This window comes from Sphaerodactylus townsendi, linkage group LG05 (genome assembly GCF_021028975.2).
Source record: "Sphaerodactylus townsendi isolate TG3544 linkage group LG05, MPM_Stown_v2.3, whole genome shotgun sequence".
In the NCBI taxonomy this organism is placed as follows: Eukaryota; Metazoa; Chordata; class Lepidosauria; order Squamata; family Sphaerodactylidae; genus Sphaerodactylus; species Sphaerodactylus townsendi.
This window is the reverse complement of record NC_059429.1, coordinates 110,435,377-110,458,187: the sequence shown is the minus strand read 5'-3', so window position 1 is coordinate 110,458,187 and position 22,811 is coordinate 110,435,377. Positions and strand designations below refer to the sequence as shown.

At 41.8% G+C, this 22,811-nt stretch overlaps 1 protein-coding gene across 1 annotated transcript in view; it reads left to right on the top strand.

The window, feature by feature from the left end:
- Positions 1 to 22,811, top strand: part of STK4 (serine/threonine kinase 4) — an 83,806-nt gene that overhangs the window by 21,049 nt on the left and 39,946 nt on the right. The window contains exon 10 of the mRNA XM_048497605.1: positions 16,030 to 16,181. Within this exon, the coding sequence (XP_048353562.1) occupies positions 16,030 to 16,181 (152 nt within the window). The remainder of the gene's footprint in view (positions 1 to 16,029; positions 16,182 to 22,811) is intronic.

Below are 22,811 nucleotides of genomic sequence, written 5' to 3'. Positions count from 1 at the left end.
TCCATGTGATCTTTATGTTCTGCAATTTTTGATGTGTTTCTGCTCTTCAGTAGGATTCCTAGCTTGGCACAGTAAGATGAAGGTTGTAGAGAAGCAATTATGGCACAGCCTGAAATTCTTACAGTGTTATTTGACCAAAATTATTTTTAATGCTGTAAAATGACTTTTTGTGCTTTTTTAATGAAACTTTTATTTTGCCTGATGCATAGGTCTGAACAGTATCAAATAAGAGGTTTTTCAAGATTCTTACTGATTGTGGTGGGTTTTCCGGGCTGTGTGGCCGTGGTCTGGTAGATCTTTTTACCAGACCGCAGCCACACAGCCCAGAAAACCCACTGTAACCAGTTGAAAACGGCTGTGAAAACCTTCGACAGTACAGCAGTCTTACTGTTTGTATGCGGGGAAAGTGTGCTCTTGACCAAAGGGACCTTTGCAAATAATTTGTGAAGTGGCATAGAGGTCTGTTCAAATAGATGTGAAAAGGCCATGACCCAAGCCCTTAGTTATCCTGAAGAAGCTCTTGGATCCCATCCTGACTCTACTATTATACATAGTATAGTATACATAGTAGAGTAACCCATAGTATGCTTGGGTTAGAATGGGATCCAGATGGTTGTTTCCTTATACTGTGAACATCTGACAGAGATGCATGTTATATTTGCACATAACACATGACCAGCTTTCTACTACTGGAGTGGCAATATGTCAGTGGCACCAGTCCTTGTTTGCATATTTTCTTTTCATATCATAGGAGAAAGCACATACCTTTTTCTGTATACTCACTGAATGCTAGAGAGAGAGATGAACAAATAGAGGGTTAATTTCTGCTTTGAAAGTGCTACCGTAAGCAGGCAGTCTTCAGTTAACTTGAGGCAATTAGCTGGAGACAAAGAGAGTGAGAGGAGGTCACTGGGATCTTTGTATACTGGTATTGTACTGGTGAGAACTCTTAAATAAACAGATGGCTGTATAATTAAACTGAGTTTTTTTTAATGATACACTCTGGTAAGGCACTTGGACTGAAGAACTGAATCATTACTGCCCACACCCACGCCTGGGAAAAGGTTGCTCACCATTGAAGCTAGTGAGAGCATTTTGCTCCTCCTACTGCCCCTTCCCAGCATGCCTGAATGGAGGCTGCCTCAGTGTGATTGGATGGAGGCTGCTTGAATAGAGGTTGCCTCAACATGGCATCTTCGTGCTTTGCAGCACTCCTGCATCAATTCAACCTTTAAAGGTGAATTTGTAACAGGAATCCATGGAAAGCCACAGTTGGTCCTCAACACCCTGCTGAAGGTCTAATTAACTGGTACCTAACCTTTTCCTCATCATCTGATTACAGGTCAGCCTCTCTTTGGCAGCATTACTGGGTCAAAAAAAAGTAACTGCATTGGTCCCAAATTAATATCTTAATCAAAAAAGTTCAATCACATATTATGTATTTTCTGAGGACAATGCAAATGACACAAATGCAATTTTGTTTAGTTTACTTGGAAGTTCATGCCCTGTTACGTTGTTCGGTTAGGGCTAACACAGGGGTCTGCAACCTGCGGCTCTCCAGATGTTCATGGACTACAAATCCCATCAGCCCCTGCCAGCATGGCCAATTGGCTATGCTGGCAGGGGCTGATGGGAATTGTAGTCCATGAACATCTGGAGAGCCACAGGTTGCAGACCTTTGGTCTAACAGAAGGAGTTATGTAGATTGTGTTCTGTTTCGTTGGATTTTGCCATGGTAGGTTTGGTTGGGTCAGATGCCAGCTTAGCCTTAATGTCTCTCTGTGGCTCTCTCAGTGAGGAGGGAAACCTGCCTGGATGTTGGGCATCATCGTGACTGTTCCAGAGGTCACTTTCCCCTACCAGCAGATGGTTTGTTTGGCTCATCCTCCAGCAGAATGTTCTGTGAGGTAGAACCAGAGATCATGACATTTGTTCTTCCCTCCACCATCCCATGGGGGTCAAACACTTGTTGGCGTGAGAACCTCAACTGTTCAACCTTCATGTCTTCTAGAGGCAGAGACCCTCTCCTGGGTGTCAGCAGGGTGGGCCTGGGGTAGGTGATCCAAGAACAAGAAAGATGACTATTCAAAAGGATGTTCCCACGGGAGCCAGTTTGGAATTGAATAAGGGATGCTGTGTATGTCCGGTCACCGCTGACTTGCGGTGACCTCATGGGGTTTTCAACACAAGAGATGTTCAGAGGTGGTTTGCCATTGCATGCCTCTGTGTGGAGTGAGAAAGTTCTGAAAGAACTGCAGCTGGCCCAGGGTCACCAAGCAGGTTTTATGTGGAGGATGGGGAACTGAACCCTGTTCTCCAGATTACCACTCTTAACCACTACACCATTCTGGCCGTCCTAAAGGGGAGCTGCTGGATGGCAGTTGTTTCCTGCCTGCTCCCACTCGATGCTGTGAATTAACATCTAACTTTAGCTAGTGATTCAGGCTGAGGCCTTTGAGATATTGTGGTTAGGAGATCCCACAGTCCCCGAGTCCGTTTGCCCCGGAGGGGACTCAGCCACAGGATTTATCTGAAAATTACTGTAAATGAACTGACTGAACCAGTTAGCACAATTCCTTGCCCTTTTCCATGATATCCAAGATATCCAATGTGAGTTAAATTCCCCTTTGCCTCAGAATAACATGACTGGCCAGATTTGCATGCAGTTCATATGGAATTATAGAACACTCCAGTGGGAATGCACTTCTTTACACAAAATGTAATTTGCTGCCAGAGATTCATGGTGGCTTAGGCCCGTCAGTGGCTGCCGGCTATGGTGACTGAAGGAAGCCTCCATGTTCAGAGTCAGCAAACCTCTTCATGCCAGTGCTGCTGTGAGCTGCTCAGCTTAAAGCCCTGGGGCAGCTCTTCCAGTGGATGAACTTGAGCTGTAAATGTCTAAACAGATAAGGCAAAAGTTAGTGATGGCTAAAGTTTGATACAGATGCTTGTTGGAGGAAGGTACTGTACTTGCCTAAATAAAATATAGGGCAGACTGCTCTTTCTAACCCCCCAGAGCAGTTTGGGAACAGCACAGCACAGTTGGGATTGATGGGGGTTTTCAGGCATTTAATTTCAAAGAAGAAATTCGTTCTCACAGTGTGGTGTATCCTTCTTTCTGTATGCCCTGTGCAGTTTTTTCCCTTTAAGAGTCGACAAGCGTCAGATGATTTTATTTGGGCTTGGACTAAAAATAGAGAGGAAGAACAGAAATAAGTTTTGTTTTGAAGTGAACTAAGCAGCAGCTCATCCTAACTTGCTTGGAATCCCTCAGTTTGAATCCTTTGACATTTTGATTATCACAGCATGCTATTTTTTTCCCTCAGCATGTACGTTTCTTTAATACTTCCAAATATGCTTTCAGGGAGATGGCTTCATTTAGAGATTTGTAGTGCTACTGATTTTAGACAGGTTTAGCTTTTTCAGTGTATTAATTGAGGCAGGGTACCCATTCAGTTGTGAATTTTATGATTATATTTGGGTGTGAAGGCTATGGGCTCTGAGGAGTACTCCCCAAGTAGAAACGTGACCTAGAAAGAAAACAGAAAAATTATGAGGCATGTTGCTGAATTATTTTTAACAGCTTTGAACCAAGAGAGGGAGCTCCAGCACAGGGTTTTTTTTTCATTAGAAATCCTTTTCACAGCATCTTAGGATGCTTGATGTTTCCCAAGTTATCCCTGATAATAAATATTAGACTAGTCTTTTACAAAAGGAACAGAAGAGGAACTTCATAATAAAGCAATACACCGAATGCTCAGTTGCCTGGATGTTGGCTGTAATTTCTTAAACATGTATTTCTGTTTACTCCTAGGCAAAATAAGACTTGTTTGCAGTTTCTGAACTTGCCCCTGTCTGCTACCCATTAGCAGAATTAAAAAAAACTCCATTGTTTGCAGCTTTCCCCCTAATTATTTGTGGGGGCTTCTATGACCCACCCAAATCCATCAAAAGTAGCAGTGGGAGAATGCTGGTAGTCACCTAGACTGTCTTGTATGGCCTCCGTCCCTGGACTCAGAGATGTTTGGTGTAGGTGACATCAGTTTTTACAGTCTATTGCAGTCAGTTTTATTCTACGCCTCGTGTGCATTTGAGACTGCCCCTACGTCTAAGACTGCTCTTTTTTATGGACTACTGGGGCCATAAAAACCTTGTTTTCTGTCATACCCAGATACCATGAGGAGAAGGAATGGTGTGTAGGTAGGGGACAAAGAAAAAGGCTGGAAGGGGAGAGGGTCAAGCTTCATCCAGGAAGGCATATGCCAGTAGTTCCAAAAAAAGAGGGGGAGTGAATGAGACACTGAAGCAGAGGAGTTGGAAGATGGGGAGCAACTGGCCCGGAATGCAGGTCTGTGGCGGTAGAGCCTGTGTGCAGAGAGAGTAATGGGAATAATGCTGTAGAGTACCCCTTCCAGTGCCATTTTCTCAGGAGAATTGATTGCTGTAATCTGGACATCAGTTATATTGTCCACCTGGAGGTCAGCAGCCCTGTCCAATAGGCAAAGTTTTTTTTTCTTGTGCCATTACAAATGGAGACCTGTAAGGACTTAAGGAGGCTATCTCATCCTGCTATTCCCACTGTTTCCTCTTTCTCTTCTGTGAAAGCTTCATAGCCTCTTCCCTTTTCCTGATCAACCAACCAACCTTTATTTGCTCCCCACCCCCCACCCCTTTAGTTTTTCTCCCCTCTAGAAGTCTCTGCCTGGAAAACCTGTGGCTTGGTTGGGCACTGCCAGCTACTAGGCCTGGTCAATTTGTGCGGTTCCAGGGCCATAAAGACTTGTGTGGGCATTTCATTTTTCCTTATATCCTCTTCTCTACATTACTTTCTCTTTCCCTCCTCCTGGCAGTCCCTATATCCTCTCCTTTCCCTGCTTCCTTCTGTGTGCCCCACCCACCTTTCTCCACAATGGGGAACCAAAATCATCTTGCACCATTCTCCTCTTCCATTTAATCCTCACAACAACTGTATGAGGTAGATTGGGCTGAGTGTGTATAACTGGCCCATAGTCACCCAGTGAATTGCCGCAGTAGAATCTCCCAGATTCTAGTCTGAACTTCTGAGCTTAACACAATACTGGTTTTTGTGGGGTGGCTGTTGAACAGTAACACTCAGTCAGTCTTGGATAGGTCATGGAAGTTACATGGTGGTGGTTGCTGGGCCTGGCCCTAGTCGAATTTTGCCAAAGGCCAAAACAACTTGGAGAAAAGGTCCTGCCTAGTCTCCCACCCCCACCCTCAGCCTTTTACTGACACCAAGCCTTGAAGGGTCCCGTAATGTTGTGGTTGCCTAACAGCCACTAGGAGCATTCGTTCATTGAAGCTACAAGTGCTGCTTCGATAGGTCTATGAAAGGATCTCTACTGTCTGTTCATGGCTCTAATCTCTGGATTTAAGAATCCACTGATTTGGCTAACGTGCAAATTAGATATGTTGACTGACTGAGAAATGTTAGAAATTGAACTTAAAACTTTTTTGTATGCAAAGCGGTGATTTGCAATTGAGTTGTGGCCCCTTGTTACTCTGGGCTCATACAGACACAAAGAAGAATAACTCCAAGTTTCTGTGTGAAGCACAGTGTGGGGAGTTAAAGAGTTAAACATCGCCTCCTTTCCCTGTGTAACCCTGATTCAGATTGCAGTGTCAGAAGCATACAATTTACATTTCATTGATTGGGCAGATATGTGCTTCATTGGGCTTCCCCTCATTTTTCAATGGAATAGTCTATCATAATAACTGGACTTAGTTAAATCTCTAAATCAAGGGTGTCCAACTCTGATGAGGTTTTATGTGGAGGAGTGGGGAACTGAACCAATTGGCCATGCCAGCAGGGGCTGATGGGAATTGTAGTCCATGAACATCTGGAGCATCAGAGTTGGATACCACTGCTCTAAATGGTATGTTCTTACTCAGGTGAGGTGGGCTTGGATGCCTGTGCTTTGTTTGTTTGGCTTGGTATAATTGTTTCTTGGCAAGGTGACTTGTGCCAAATTCAGTCTGTGAAAAATGAATGTTTACATGTCCTTCTTTCCAAATTGCTTCAGGTGCTTCATTTTTGCCTTATCGCTTCCATGTTAATGCTTCTTTCACATTCAGCTAAATTGATTTAGCTGTTAAAGTTCATCCAGCTTGCACAGGATTCTTCTGGGGAAAGGTTTTTAATAATCAGTATGACTAAAAGGTATCAAGTGCGATGGAGGTAAGGTCATTAATATTTTCAAAGTGACTTGTATTCTTTGACTGATGTAATAACTGGTAAATGGAATCTGCCAAATGTGTCTGCCGCTGCATTTACAATGTCATAGGGCTGAGTTTTGACATCCCCCCCCCCCTTTAGACTGGGTTTATGGCTGTGACTGCTTCCCATATTCCCAGGAGGAAGAAACATGGCAAGGAATTTCTTGCGTCTTCTGTTTTTACATTGTGTCCTCTGTTTCCCATGACAACTTCATGGATAGTCAGAGGGTTTTGTTCTGCCTTAGAATTTATTTTTTTAAACCCTATGGTTAAAAAAAAAAGCCAAGCCATTTACAGATCCACTTCTGCTCCATAAACCACAAACACTTTAAATTTAGCCGTGGTTTAACTTGAATTGTCCCTGTGTAGAAGGACCTCAGATATTTCAGCTCTTGACCTCTGTCCGCTTTCTGAATCAACTTATTTTGGATCCTGCAAAGCACAGAGCCATAGCTTAGTTCAGTGGTTCTCAACCCTCCTAATGCGGCAACCCTTTAATACAGTTCCTCATGTTGTGGTGACCCCCAACCCTAACATTTAATCCATTTTACAGATGGAGAACACTGATGCAGAGAGTCTTAGCCGACCCCTGTGAAAGGGCCGTTCGACCCCCAAAGGGGTCGCGACCCACAGGTTGAGAACCACTGACTTAGTTACTCCAAGTTTTTTTTTCACTTTCAGCCCAATCCATCTCTCAGTGGCTGCCTCCATAGGGCTTTCTGGTGGCGTGGGGAGGCAGCTAAAAAAGAAAGCCACCTGAAAGCCCGCCATAGGACTAAATTGGTGTAAGTCCAAGGTTCTGGCTGCTGTGTTCCCTGCCCTAAAGCCTGGGTGGAAGCCAACTAAAGTCAGCTCCACTCCCAGGAACACCCTGACCCACCAATCTTTCCTGTGTCAGCGTTCAATCTGACACCAGCGTTCTCAGGTTTCACTGCCACAAAGCTGAGGGGTGCCTGGTGTCCGGTGCCTTGGTCCTTTGTGCTGACAGAAGTACCCCATTCCCCCCCCCAATAGGATTGGGCCATAAGTAATATTTATGCCAGATCCACTGTTTTTATCCTGATTCAGAAGTAATCCTTTTTCTAAGTTATTTCTAGCAACTGCTACAATTATTAGAATCCTTCTGTAGAAGTAAATTGATTCATACCATTCATGAACAAGACTCGTGTGGTATGTGCTGTATGTGCTATATGCATATTACTGGCATGGGTTGTCATTATGTGAAAACTCCAGAGTGATGGGTGGTATATGCCCCCCTCCCCCTACCTTGTAAATAGTAATGTAATTTAAAAACTTTGCTTTTATACCAAAACTTAGTTTGTTATATCTAAACTATGGCTTGCTGTGTTCCTTATAAATCAGGATTCCAAATGAGGATTTGAGTTTGGCAGCCTGGTTTGTTCACAAGCAGAGTAAACCATTATTTATGGGTCAGATACAGCAAAGCACTTTGATTTGCTGTAAAACAAGTCTTTTAATTAAGGGACCGAGAGGAGGAAGGGTGCAGAAGAGGATCACCCAGGTTATTTAGTGTAGTGATAAACCACGTTTTGTGGTCAAATCTCTCTGATGCCCAGGTCATGATACTGAATACTAAGTATTTTATAGTGCAATCCTAAGCAGTATTACATCAGTCTAGATCCATATAAGTCAGCAGGCTTTGACTTAAATAACTCTGTAGGATTCAATCGTTAGCTATCATAAGCAAATCTGCTCAGAATCCTAGTCAATTTTATTGGGCTCACTGTATGTATCCTCTGGAAAAGAACTGCATTGTTGGTTGTTCTTCTGCTTTTGCCAAAGTGTGGGTTTTTTCATTAAAAAACACACTTCCTTCTATTCAATCAATCTTTCACTTGTCTGTAATTTTTTGTGTAGAGCAGTAGCTCTATTTTCTCTATAAAATTGGAGATCTGAAAGAGAGTGTAATTAAATATATGAGGCATCCATTAAATTTGAAGCTAGGTTACAAGTTTGGACAAAGTATTATCGATCTGATATTTTATATAAGGGAGAGATGAAGGTTGTTCAATAGCAGCAGCCTTTGTCGTCACTCAGGTCTTTAGTATTGAAAAGGAGGCTGTCCATTGGAGGAAATAACTTTATTCTGTGTTACCACTAGGTTTTCCTATTTCCCCTCCTTAACCTTAGCAAAACTAGGGAAATTACTTCATCACCAATTACTGCGGTTTGAATGGCCTCTGTATTTTTCTTGATCACATTTGAATTTCACGTAATTATGTCACATTATGTACATCCTGCATTTTGTAGATCTTTGATCCTGTTTACAATTGACCGCAATGTGATATATTTTGCACAGAAGAATTATATTACTTTTTTATTTTATTTTTATTTATTTTTCAAATTTATATCCCGCCCAACCCCTGAAGGGCTCTGTGACTTACTGCATAAAGTGAAGTAGGTTGTAGTTCACAAAAGCTTATGCAAAAACTAAAACATTTGTTGGGTTCTGAGGTGCCTCAAGAATTGGTTGCTGCAACATGCAGTTCATCAAATACCAGCTGTAGCATTTAAGTGTAGAGGGTAATTGTAAAGCACTATTAATATGTGATTTGTAAAAATAAGCATTAAATCTGTCTAGCAGTCCCCAGTGTATCCACTGATGTGCTTCCTGGCACTGATTTCTTTCTTGAGTACTGGGGATAAAATCTGAAGGGTCTGAAATGAAGGAAAGGAACAGGGAATTTTGAGTCATTTCCTACCAGCCAACTAACGAGCTTATCCAGAGCAGGTGCATCACACTCATTCACCCTTAGCTTAGCCATAAACACAGATTCTAATGTAGGGGTGTCTAGCCTATGGCCCTTCAGATGTTCATGGACTACATTTCCCATAAACTCTGCCAATTGGCCATGGAGTTATTGTAGCAGGGGCTGATGGGAATCGTAGTCCATGGACAACTGTTCTAATGTCTTGGGGCTGGGAAACCATTTTGTGTGGTTCTGGAAGGACAAAGCCCTCCCCTTTCATTGGAAACTGAGACCAAACAGCATCTTTTCCCCCAAAGCAGAATTGCCAGTGGCAGCTTTCCTGAAATAGGAAATGGTTCAGAGGAGTCCAGGAGGCATCATCTGCATGTCCTCAGGAAGTGCCAATTGGTAAGCGGTAGTCTCTGCCAAAAGACCGGACTTGGCCAGAAATATGTTATGACTGGCAGCTGCATTGTGAGGGCACCCACGGTTCATTCTCCAAAATTTCATATGGCTGCAAGTTTGACAAAACTTGATGCCCCCCCCCCCCCCCGCATCTTGTCCATTTATCTCTTCTGTTGCCAGATGGAAAATAAATAATCAGGAATTAGTGGGGCAAGTTCTTGCCCAGGACGTACTTCTGTGTGATGGCTGACTTCTGATTTTACCATCAGTGATGCATAGTCCTGTTCTGCAAAGCTATATTAACATTTTGTGTTCAGTGTACTACAAACACCCTTTTGATTTCATTAGCGCGGCCACATCTGCCAGCAGGCATTACACATCAAGTACCCTGTTGTGGTCCAGTGAAGCATTGCTTAAAAATGAAGGATTTTAATGGGCTTACAATATGAGAGATGTTGCCTGACAAATTGTCTAAAAATCCTTAACACGTAATGACCCGAGGCTTATGCCTTATCCTTTATGTGTGGCTTTTATGCAGCCTAAACCTATAAGAAAGGAGTCGGGTGATATTTATATTGCCTAGCATTCATACAGCTAAATGGTTTTTATATATGAATTAAAAGATTTTTGGGTTATGCCATATGGGAAAAAAAATAAAACTGTAACTTAATGGCAGGTTTGTGCCATAACCTTATTTTAAAGCTAGAGAAATGGTAAGGTAGTGTCATCCTCCTGCCTCATTAAATACTGAATGTATAACTTTTAAAAATTTCATATTCTTCTCAAGATCCCTTAGCCAGTGATAAAATCTCTTTTTGCATACTTATATTCTCACTTTTCTAAACCCATCAGTTTAAATTAATTTATATGTCAGTAAATACTTAGGATGGCACAGTCACCAGCCATAATATTTTTTAACATGGTGTGTTGCTCATCATTCTTACACATAATTCGCTAGGGGTTTGGAATGTCCGACAACAAACCCCCAGTCAGTGGGCATGCGTTGGTTGAAAGTGTGTTCCCTACATTCCACACACATCCCATCTTCTTTCCCAAGATCTGTGGGCCTTGAGAAGGGAGGCGGGAGTGAAGTAGGCCCAAACCTGCCTGCTTAACTCGGTGTGCTCAGTCCAGCAAGCCGGATCAGCCCCCCCCCACCTCATTTCCTGAGACCTGTGGGCCTCCGGAAGCGAGGTGTGGGGAGAAGCATCCACAATACAGCAAGTCGGCCTGTCTCCCCTCCACACCTTGCTTTCCAAGGCCCCCAGGCTTTGGGAAGCAGTGGGGGGGGGACAGCATGAGGGGTGCTTATGGAGATGGGGGGCTTCTCAGACACCCTCCTGGTTCCCCCCAACTTTGCAAAGTCAGGATTGCAGGTTTTCTAATGGTGGGGGGGCATGGAGATGGGGAAAACTCTCCCCATCTTCACAGGCACCCTGTTGCCCCCCCTTTGCACATTTTTAAAATTGTTTGGAGCAGGGCATAACATAGATTGCAGCACATTAAACATCAGGACAAGAGTTTGGCATGAATCTTCTTGACTGCCAATGCATACAGTGACATCACCTGGTGACATAATGATTCTTATCAGATAAATGATCTTGTCTACTACTGGATGCAATGCTAGCCTAGCTAAAATGGCTGTGGGAATTGAATAAAGGTCACAAGACAGGACATGAGACATAATGAGGAAGATTCTCCAATTCCAGGGCTCCACAAATACATTCTCATCAATCAATTGGTGTATGCTGATAACGGTCTGCTAACATGGTATTTGTCATAGATTGAAATCTGAGGGCTGTAAAGCTTCTCTTAAGTTTGTGGAAGTTGATGCGGAACAAATAAGAAGCTGTTGTGTGATCCTATTTTAACATTTTAAACCCTGGGGAAAATCTAGCGCTGATAGTGAAGCCCCCATCTAAAGCATCTCTCCATCTTCTGTATTACATATATCAAATATCTGATACGTAATATTAAATATCTGATCCTGAGTTGTACTCCAAGAAAAGCCCTAGGCAATAACTGGTGTTGGGTAACAACAGAAAAGCTTGTGATAACTAACAACCAAAAGGGTGTCTTTCTGGAGCTGGGTAAAGCACGGCCTAGCCCTAGAAAGATGACTAGAAGGAGAATTTTTCAGCTTTTCCCTATAATTAATTAAGTCACCAGGGACACAGGCCCTAATAGAACGCAAGTCATTTCAGTTGTAGTATTCTCAGTTGTAGTAGTCTCTTGTTTGGTGTCAGATTCACAAGGCACTGAATCTTCAGTTGAATGAAATGACAAGTTGGGAAGTTGGTGTGGGATCATGGCGTTCGTCTCTCCTTTCCCTTCTCCCCTTTGCATTCCATGTGTAACTTGAAGGTGTTCTAGTTTAGAACTAACCTCCATTTATTGTGATGGTCAAACCGTGTGGATTAAAAAAAAAAGTAGAGTTTGGTGTTTGCCTGTTGCAATTTGTCAGTTTGTCCAAACTGGGCAAAAATGGTCATTTGTAACAAATCAGTCCATGTACTATATAAAAGGGAGCTTCCAAGCCTATATAAAAGGGAGCTTCCAATCTTCTGAAGCTTCTTCACAGGACATGGGTTGTTTTCTAGTATAACTACCAGTGTTCTGAAAGAGTGATGGTGTCCAGTGTAGCACAGCACACCAAGGAGTTCAGTTGCCTTGTCAGTGGGCTGTTGTGTGCTCCCTCTCCTCTTTTCATACTCTGGGCATTACTGAAGTTTTATACTCAGTAACATTGCATTGAGCACACCTGAAGCTGCCTTATCCTGAATTAGACCATTGGGTCCATCAAGGTGACTATTGTCTACTCAAACTGGTAGCTCTCTATATACATATTAGCTATCCGCTAGTCTGTTCTGGTCTATCAATATATCTGTGATCTACTAATCAGGCCTAGATCTAAAACTCTTTGTTTTTCAGTATAGACTACATATACATTCCACCAAGGGCTGCTTCCTGCCAACCCAAAATCTTGGGGCTCCCCTAGAGGCCTTCATATTTACAAAAAAGTTTTATATGATCCAAGGCAATGAAATTCCAGAAATCGCTTGGATTGTTCACAGGTCTTCAGAGAACCAGATGTATATATTTCTCATAAATCACCTCAATGTGTATAGAGCTCAATAACCATTTTATGTTTGCAGGCTATATTACAGAAAACCTTTATGCACAAATGTTCCAAGCTTATTTACCTAGAGAATTCTCAGCAAAAAGCAGTATCTGCATATGAAATGCTAATATTCCCCTTGCCCACAATATGAGTTTGTTCTGCAAAATCAAATCAATTAATCAGTGTATGCAAACTAGTAGACAAAGTTACCAGCTTTTCCTCTGAAATCATAGTCTTTAAACTAACTACACCAGATCCCTTCTGAAGGTACAAAATCACATTCAGAGCAAAAACCCTATTTCATAGAAAGGCTAGATGCAGCAGAAAGCTATTATACACAATGCTAACGCCAGATCAATGAGCTATTGCAAGAACCCAAATTATGGCCAGTTCATGCCACTACTCTGGCAATTTATTCAAGGGGAACAAAGTGCAAATTGACTAATCACTTAAAATGAGCTTATTCCAAACTTTTTCATAATGAATAAAAAATAAAGAATTTTAAAATGGCAGTACTCTCACCATAACAAATTCACAGTAGTAGAATACATATAGACTTGTGCTCGTTTGCATATTTAGCAAAGGCTCACGGGGTATGCTGTTGAAATGATCACTATAACACTAAAAGGTAGTCTAAAGCAAGACTGGGCTAGCTAAAAAAACAAAAGGGAGTTGATTGAGAAGCACTGAAGATAGTCTTCTCTGGCTAATTCCGCACATGCAAAATAATGCACTTTCAAACTGCTTTCAGTGCTCTTTGAAGCTCTGCAGAATGGCAAAATCCACTTGAAAACAGTTGTGAAAGTGGTTTGAAAACGCATTATTTTGCGTGTGCGGAAGGGGCCTCTGAAGGGCAAAACTTGTTTTACAAGTTTTGGAGCTGGAAAAGACAGAACAGAAAGAGCTGCATTTGTTAGCTGGAAGACCTTCCATAAGAACTGCAGTACCTGGAAAGGGTTGAGCTAATCTTCTTCAGAGCATTAGTGACTGCAAAGAACTTGCCATAGCTAAACTCCTGAAGAGCTACACTGAGACATCTGAGTACCGATCTGCCACACTAGTCTTGTCAGGAAAAAGAGAGGAACTGTTCCTAGGGCAGTAACTAAGTTTAAAGACTCCGCCATGGGCATGAGAGCTGATTACTTTTTGTTTGGGTTTGTTCTTGTTTGGAGGAAGCAAAAATACAACACAAAAATACAACAACACTCAAAACTACCATGTGTTGTTGGTCTTTTAGGGACTTATTTGTTGTGCTTGCCACCAGATAAACATTTGATTAACTACTGGCTTTTTATATTTACAATGGAATACCTTCCATTTTTCTGCTGCCGCTTTTGAGAATTCCTTGAGTGCAGCTTGATAAGTTGAGCGTTCTGTTCAAGATACAGACGAAGGAGACCTTAAGGTCATGACTGAAAAGATCTCTTCCTGTGCTTAATGACTCAACAGTGTCAAGGTGTCATAATTTGGGTTTCATTTGTATGTATGGTAAGCGCATCTTAAATAATTCCCGAAGCCTAAATAAAGCCCAAAATATTCTGAGGGACCCGTCTCATCCAGCACACTCTCTTTTCAAACTGTTACCATCTGGCAGACGATACAGGGCTCTCAGAACTAGGACAAAGAGGCTTAGAGACAGCTTCTACTCTAGAGCTGTGGCTATGCTAAACTCCGCTGCTTCATATTGATGTATTTGGGGCTGTGTAGGGATGGGTGGAGGAAGGGGAAGTGAGGATGATGTATGAGTCTGAAATTGTGTGCATCGAGGAATGCTGCTGTAAATTTCGTTGTGCGTGCACAATGACAATAAAATGCTTATGCTTATGCTTATGCTTTAATGGACACATAGATCAGGTGGGTGACATTTGCTTGCTTTTTGCTCTGGTAGAAAAATCTGTATTCAATGCCAGAATGAATATGTTCTGTGTCAAGGTAACTTTTTATTTATTTATTTCCTTGCTGCCCTGTTGCAAATAATGCATCAGAACAACCTGATAAAACAAATGAGATTAAATCTTCATGAAAATAAAAATACTACTCACTAAAGTTCCCTCAGATTTAAGCAGACTCTTAAAAGACAAACCAAGCGAGATGATGGTGATTCTGGGAAATCTTCAGGCTTGGATTTTGAGTTTCCTAGATAGGAGAGTTGTAGGAGAGCATTCACAAATGAACTTAAATGTGACTTGTTCTATTTAATTTGCAGATAATATCATTAACAAGGAGCTTGAAAAGAGTTGTGATCTACCTGAAGATAAAACTGCCCTTAAATAATCTATTCACAGGTGTCAAACTCCTGGCCCTCCAGATGTTATGGACTACAGTACCCATCATCCCCTGCCAGCATGATGCTGGCAATAGATGATGGGAACTGTAGTCCATAACATCTGGAGGGCCGTGAGTTTGACACATGTGCATGATAGATCAAAGGCATCTATGACTGCCATTTCAGATTTCATTGTGGTGTTGGATGGTATGGATCTGTGTTGGTTCACTCGGTGTACAAAACTGGAGCATAGCTCAGAAATTACATTTCTTCCTGAAGCATCCCCTCTTCTAAGAGGCCGTGTACTATAGGCTGGCATCCAGCCTGCTTGGCGATCCATTTGTGTCAGGAAAAAGTCTGCCATGCTGCGAACTAGCTGAAACTTCCACTGGTCAAGCACCACCCCAGAGACCAGCATAATCATCTAAACTTAGAAGGATACCATCACAACTGCCATTTCAATATATCAGCGATCCATAGTCAGTAGGTAGAAAGAAGTACAGCTTCAAACGATGTGTCAGTGATTTGTGGAACTTTCTCCCATGCAATGCGATGACCACTGACTTTGATGGATTTGTAATGGTTTAAGCATTTTTATGGAGGAAAGGTGTTTTGTTGACTCTCAGTCATAAGAGCCAACTGTGACCTCTAAGTTCAGAGGCTGAGTTAACGCTGATTGTCAGGTTTTAAAATCAGCAGGTAATGTCTTCTTGCATCTCATTAAAGAAGAAGAGTTGGATTAATATCCCCCCTTTCTCTCCTGCAAGGAAACTCAAAGGAGCTTACAAACGCCTTTCCCTGTCCCCCTCACAACAAACACCCTGTGAGGTAGGTGGGGCTGAGAGAGCTCAGAAGAACTGTGACTAGCCCAAGGTCACCCTGCTGGTGTGTGTGGGAGTGTATAGGGTAATCTGAATTCCCCAGATAAGCCTCCACAGCTCAGGCAGCAGAGCTGGGAATCAAACCCAGTTCCTCCAGATTAGTGTATACTTTCTCTTAACCACTTTGCCACTGCTGGTCCTATGATTTTGGTGGCATCATTGGCTGCTGTTTGGATTGGAATGCTAAACTAGAAGTGCCATTGGTCAGATCCAGCATGTTCCTACCCTCAGATTCCCCCCTCCCCCCCCCCCGAAGTTTGATTTTCTATCTAATAGATTTAAATTAATAGTTATGTTCCCAATTGCTGACAATAATGAAGGAAGCAATTTCTCTGGTTAATGGGATATTTTGCCTTTGAACTGGTAAAGACTATCTTATACTTATAATTTTTAAAAATGTGTTTGTAGGGAGAGATGAAACCATGGAGTCTGTTAGACCGTCTTTCCTTGAATATTTTGAACAAAAAGAAAAGGAGAATCAGAGAAACAACTATGGAAGGCAGGTGCCTGAGAGACATTCCTCAGAATGGAGAGTGCCTTTGGATGGTGATTATGAATTTGTAAGTACAAGCTTTTCTTTCAGTATTGCTTTGGATCATGGTTGTATTAACAATACAAATGATAGACATGAATACAGTTTTAGCTTACAACTCATTCTGGCGGGTGTAGAAAAAAGAGCGCTGAAACTCTAATGAGCTGGTGTCTAGTGCAACTCATTTCTCTTGTATAGATTCCCCTTGACTCCCTTTCCAACCCTTCATAAATGGCATGGCTCTTTCTTTTGACTGTGTCCTGCTTGTGGTCAAGATAAACAAGATAATTGGACAGGAAAAAAACACTGCCAACTCAGAGGGGAAAGGACGAGGTTCTAGTAATGAGTGGTATTAATGATTTTGGTGGCATCTTTACATGTGCACTGAGCCTTGGAAAACCTCAACTTCTGATGTGGCTCCTGCGTGACCCTTGAATGGCTTGTAAAAGCTGCTGGATCAATGTTAATTTAAATTTTCTCTTCTGCTATTGATATCAGTGCTAATGCTTATTGATCAAAATAAGATGATAGTGTTGATCCCCTTATTCATGTCCGATCACATTGAGCATAACATTCTTCTTGAACATCTGTTCTTATGGGGCTGTACATCTCACCCCTGTACGTTATCTTTCAGAACAGGGGAGCTGTATTTTCCTAAGCAGGGCTGCTGCCACTCTTCCTTTTTTAATATATACTTGGATAAGTGGTTTGAAAACATGTGTTGACAGAATTCAAGGGACATAATGTAGCCTGATTAAATGCAGAAGGATTCTTGACTGTATTTTTCATTAGCATTTTAGACAGAAGGGGGAAAACACGTCCGTATGCGTGCAGTAATAAAAATCAATCATGGAAATTTCTCCTTTGTGCCTACCTGTCCATATCCTTATTTACTGTGGGTTGTCTCTCATGAAAGTGTGTGCCTAGTCCCTTAATAATATCCACACTAAAGTGCACACAGTGATGTTAATTTATAATACAGAATGCATTTGAGTAAGGAAAAAACCCTGATGCATTTTTATGTATGTGGTGAACATCTGTTGGGCACTGTGCAATTCTGCTTTCTCATCTCTATTTTTGCTGAAGCACATCAAGCACATGGATTAACTGGAAGATGAAAGCATGAAATAGTCTTCTTGGCAAACAGTGTTTTGTGTCACTTTCAGATAGCTGTTTGAAAACATGCTTTATGCTTTTTCAAGCTCTTATTTCCAAACCCTTTGTTACGTTTCATAAAGTCATGGTATCGTAGAATCATAGAGTTGGAAGAGACCACAAGGGCCATCAAGTCCAACCCCCTGTAATGCAGGAACACACAAAGCACTCCCGACATATGTTCATCCAGCCTCTGTTGAAAAACCTCCAAAGATGGTAACGCATGCTTGAATTTGGCCATTTATTAGTTGTTGTAGAGCTTATTTTGTGTAGCCTTTGTATTAAAGTAGTTGTTGGATTCCTGACCCTTCGCTCATACTGAGACAATAGATTAGTAGTCAAATACCCTTTATAAACTCAGGTACAAACTGTTCCAGCTTTCATGGCTTTCTTAATTTTTTTTTTATCTGTGCTTGGAAAACATGTGCTGTTCCCCTCTTAATACTTTTGCAGGTATCTGTCCCCAATATAATTAACCATAAATTTTCTGTAAATATTATGAATGCTTGTATACAGGGATAATAATTTTTTTGGCTAAAAGTCTCTCAATATAAAGCAGGTACAAAATTGAAGGCAAAAATGTTTTTATTCCGATTATTGCGGGGACATAATTTGAAAACATCTCACAAGCTTATAAAACATTAATCAAATTAGAACACAGCTGCTTAAGGAGCTTGCCCTCCTCCCATACAGTTGCAACGGGGGAGGGGAGTTTTCAGTAACACATATTAGAACTTGGTCTCTCTGCTCTCTCTTTAGCGTGAGTGGACACACAGGCACCATGCTTCGTTTGGGGAGCAAATGGGAGCCCTGTGTATATTTCGCACATCCCATTCAGCTGCCCCCATAACCCCTTTGGTTAAAGAAGGGTAGGCCGGGCTTGTAGGAGAAGAAGAAAAGGCTGGGCAGCAATACAGAAGTCCTGTACAAGCCTCCCACAATGATCTGACATAACCATCTGCTGTGCATAGCCACCCAGGCAAGGAGGGGAGCAAAATAGATTCAGTCCAAGATCCCTTTGTGTGTAGGTGTGATGAGCAGGAGTTTCTCCTGCCCTCAGAAGTCAGCCAGCTGTTTTGCACTTGAACTTTTGTGAGTTTGAGTCCAGCATCCAGGGCTAGATGGAATGTTGGAGGGAAGCATAGCAGCAGCCTGTTTGGGTCTGCCTCAGCAAAAGACAGTTTAAAGGGCAGCTGTGCCTGGTAGCAAGACGGAATAGTTTTACTCTACCTCCAGGAGAGAATGGAGTACCTAGCTGTGAGTCCAGTCTCTGGTGGTGAGCAGATCTGTGACCATTGAGTCTGACACTTGGGATAGGGCAGGCTAGTGTGGGGGTGGAATCCTGTGTGTGTGAGAGAGAGAGGGGACGTGGGAGGGGGAAGGAGGGAGAGACAGACAGACAACCTGGCAGCTGATCAGTGACAGCCCAGTTGTAATTGCAAGCATTAAAGGGAATCCGTCATGATCTGAAGCCATAACTAGCTTAAGTTTACATGCCTCAGCCAAATTGCCTTATTGACTGCCTGGTGGAGACCTGTGCTCCTGAATTGATCTTCAAAAAACAACAACAACCTGTATGTAAATCTTCTTTGGTATTTTTCTAGAACTCCTGCCTTAGTGATCCCTATGATCCTCTTGCTCACCACAAAACTTACCTTACAGCAGCAATCACACAAATCTATCTTACAGCAGCAATACCCACTGACCCAACTATACCTAACAACTGAGAAGGTTTTATTTTTTGAAAGTCCAGTTCTTCAAAAGCTGAAGAAGCCGCATGGATCCCCTTGTGTAGAGGTAAAATCATTGATCTCCAATGTGGTGCCCATGGTCTTTGGGGCACCCCTGTGTGTTTTCTGGAGCTTATTTCCTCCTGGCCTAAACTAGTTCTTCCTCAAAGCAGGGAGTGAATCTTGACTTTTCTCCATCTTTGTAGCTGGAGCTTCTTCAACAGGGCGAAGGAGGCATCATCTTTTCATATTCAAGGAGCCGTCCAGAAGCCGAATTATGTGGAAATGCTTGGCTTGGGATCTCCAGATGCTTTCTACTTGTATTTTTCGTTAGCATTTTAAAGGGAAAGAGATCTTGGGGTTATAATGGAAAATGTTAACGTAACATGCATCAGTGAAGAAAAAGGCAGACTGTATAGTGAAGATTTTTTTAGGCAAGTAATTGAAAATAAAATGCCAATATTGTAATGCTCTTGTATAGATTTAGGGTGCGGCTTCATTTGAAATGCTGCACACTGCTCTAAAAAACTGGAAAAGCTGGAAAATGTTGGAAGAGGGAAAGTAAGATGGTGAGTGAATTAGAACAATTTTCCTATGAGTAAAGGCTAAAGTGACTGGGGCTTATCAGTTCGGAAATAAAGGTGGCTGGAGCGTATGACCGAGCATGACAAATAATACAGATTAGAAAAAGTAGATAGGAAGATTTTCTCCTTGTTCCATTCTACTTGAAGTCAGGGCATCCAATTGTTTCTTTTAAAATATTTTTATTGGAGATTTAAAAGAAGTGTTATACAGAGCTGTAGCAAACAACTTAGAATGCCATTCACACAATATTTTCTATATTGGTCCAAAAGTCTTGAGGCTCTGTTTGGGAAAAGGAAGCTAAGGGAAGCGGAAGAAAGGGATAAGAGTGAGAGAGTTTATATAAAATTGTAAAATCTCGCAAAAGCCTAAATAAAGAAGAGAGATAGGGAAGACAAGGAAGGAATAAGAGAAAGAAGAAAGAAGAGTTTAATACAAATTAATATTAATAACTAAAATCCAAGAAAAAGAAAAAAGTTAAGCTAAGCTTAACTGTTAAAAACATAACATTCACGCATTGTGTTTTAACCAGATAATTAATTCCAACTTGGCTTCCTGGTCTTTTTTTTATTTATAATTCTGGAATCTTTCTCTTTTTTAATCTGAGCCACCAGCCATTTTCCTGGCTTATTAGCCTGAATGAAATCTGTTTTACAAATTTTAAATTACCTGCTATTTTTTCCCATATATTATTTTGTAATTTCTTTCTTTTGTGATCTAATTAGGGCATCCAATTGTTGATGGGCCATAAATTCAGAAGGAACCAGAAGGAAGTACTTGGTTCATCAAGGAACTTAAATTGTGATAGTGGCTACTAGCATAGAAGGATTTAAAAGGGGATGGAATGGCCAGTGCTGTCAGGGCAAGGATGTGCACCTGGTGCAGGGTTCTGAATGTGGGCTGTGGGAGGGCTTGCAAGCTGGGGATAGATGCATGGGCAGATGAACCCTTGCTTTCATTTGCTGTTTAATTCATGCTTCATTAGGAGGTGTCTTTGGAAAGCAGAAATAAAGACATTAATTTGAACAATTGTTACAATAACCATACAATAACCAGTTACGATTCTCACATGTTTGTGCGGCATCTGGTGTAAGTTAATTGTCTTGGGTCAGGACACTCAGATGGGTCAAGGAGCCCTACCTGCTGGGTTGTGAATACCTGTAGAGCTGCTGTATTTTTGTCTGCCTTTCAGAAGGACCTGCTGGGTTAGGGAGCCAAGGTGCTATGTCTCTTGCCTTTTTGCATGCATGGTGTGAAGAGCAGTGGGACAGTAACATGAGCTCACTCAGTGGTAAATAAGATTCCTCCTTGGCTTGTTCCTGACCTAAGTACACCGTCCTGGGATGTGCCTAATGATTCTGTCTTTGGTTCTTTTGGCCTTCCCCATGGTCCTGGCTTTGACACCAGTGAAGTGTCCTAGGAGCAGCAGTGGCGTAGGAGGTTAAGAGCTCGTGTATCTAATCTGTAGGAACTGGGTTTGATTCCCAGCTCTGCCACCTGAGCTGTGGAGGCTTATCTGGGGAATTCATCTGGGTGACCTTGGGCTAGTCACAGCTTCTCGGAGCTCTCTCAGCCCCACTTACCTACAGGGTGTTTGTTGTGAGGGGGGAAGGGCAAGGAGATTGTAAGCCCCTTTGAGTCTCCTACAGGAGAGAAAGGAGGGATATAAATCCAAACTCCTCCTCCTCCTCCTCCTCTTCTTCTTCTCACATGATTCTAATGTCACATGATGTTCTTGTGAGTTCTTGAATCTTAGTACGGTTCTAGATTAAACACTGCCAGTGTAGATTGTATTCAGAGACACAATAAAACACTTGTACAAAACTCTGTAGACTGTTTAGTACACCAGTTGTGTAACAGCATTTGGAATTATCTAGAGCAGTAATGGCGAACTTGTGACGTGTGTCAGTGGTTATAGCCACAACGTTTCATGTGACACGCTGGTGTTCACCAACATTCAACAGCAACTATTCGAGTTTGAGTCATTTTTGAGTCATTGAGTCTCTTGCTCCTTTTATATCAGAGTCCCTTTATATTAAGGGGACTCACCGTTCTCCCCCCCCTTTCTGGGGAGGGTTTTAAATATGGGTTTTGTTGGACGCCTTTTAGCTTATTGTATTAACCACTGTTTTTAAAGGGATTTAGTAATTTAAATTGATGGAGCTGTACAATCTGTAATTGTCTGCCTTTCCATCCCCTTTTGAATTGATGGAGCCTTACAATCTGTTATTTATTTCCATGTAATTAACCTTTGCTCCCCTTGTTTGACTGTATTATGGCAGGTTTATGGTGTACAGTTCAGAGCCCCTCGAGGATGGGGCGGTATAGAAAACAAACAAACAAATAAATAAATACTTGTGATTATATGATGTTTCTTCAAATAATACATATCATCACATCTGATTAAACTGCAATTTAAAAAAAATAAATGACTATGTGAAGAATGGTTTCTCTTTTGTTACGGAGGGCAGGGGCACACCAGCAAGGTCAAATTAGGCATTTTCCGAATTTTAGACACGCTGAGCCCAAAACATTTGCCATCACTGAGCTAGAGTATCAATAGCAGAGGCTTGAATGCCATTGCACCAGGGCATGTAATTAGTCACGTAGCGTTGCAGATTTAAATAAATTATGCTGCCCTTTTTATTCTGAAGTGCTTCTCATACATTATTGGCCTCTCAGTCTGGAAGCCCCATATATCGAAACTTCATTTTTACAACATGAAGAGTTGGGCTAATCTTTTAAAAACATCCTTAAGTTAATTAAGTCCCTTTTCCACTTTAATTTATGTGTCTCAGTTGAGAGACCGTTCTAAAAAACACACCCAAAACCCGGAGGTTAAAATGTTACTCAGCAAAGATTTATCTAAGATTGTCATGGAAATGAGCTCTAGCTTTGAATGCTGAACTCCTATCCTAAAATTCAGAGCCTGTTTGTGTAAACGTAAAAATAAATAATGCTATGTAACGTCTGCTCTGAGAAGGCTGCTTAATGCCTAATTGGATTGTGTTTTTTCCTAACGTGACTATGTTTGCGTCTGTCATATGTCTCAGTATTGGAACTGGAGGCTTTGGATTGAAAAAGATGAGAATAACTGGCTTTGTATCTAACAGTGACGAGTGGCCCCAGCATGCAGATTTTAAAAGTTTGCTGGGAGAGGAGCGCAGGAGACTAAGATATCTGCTTGTGTA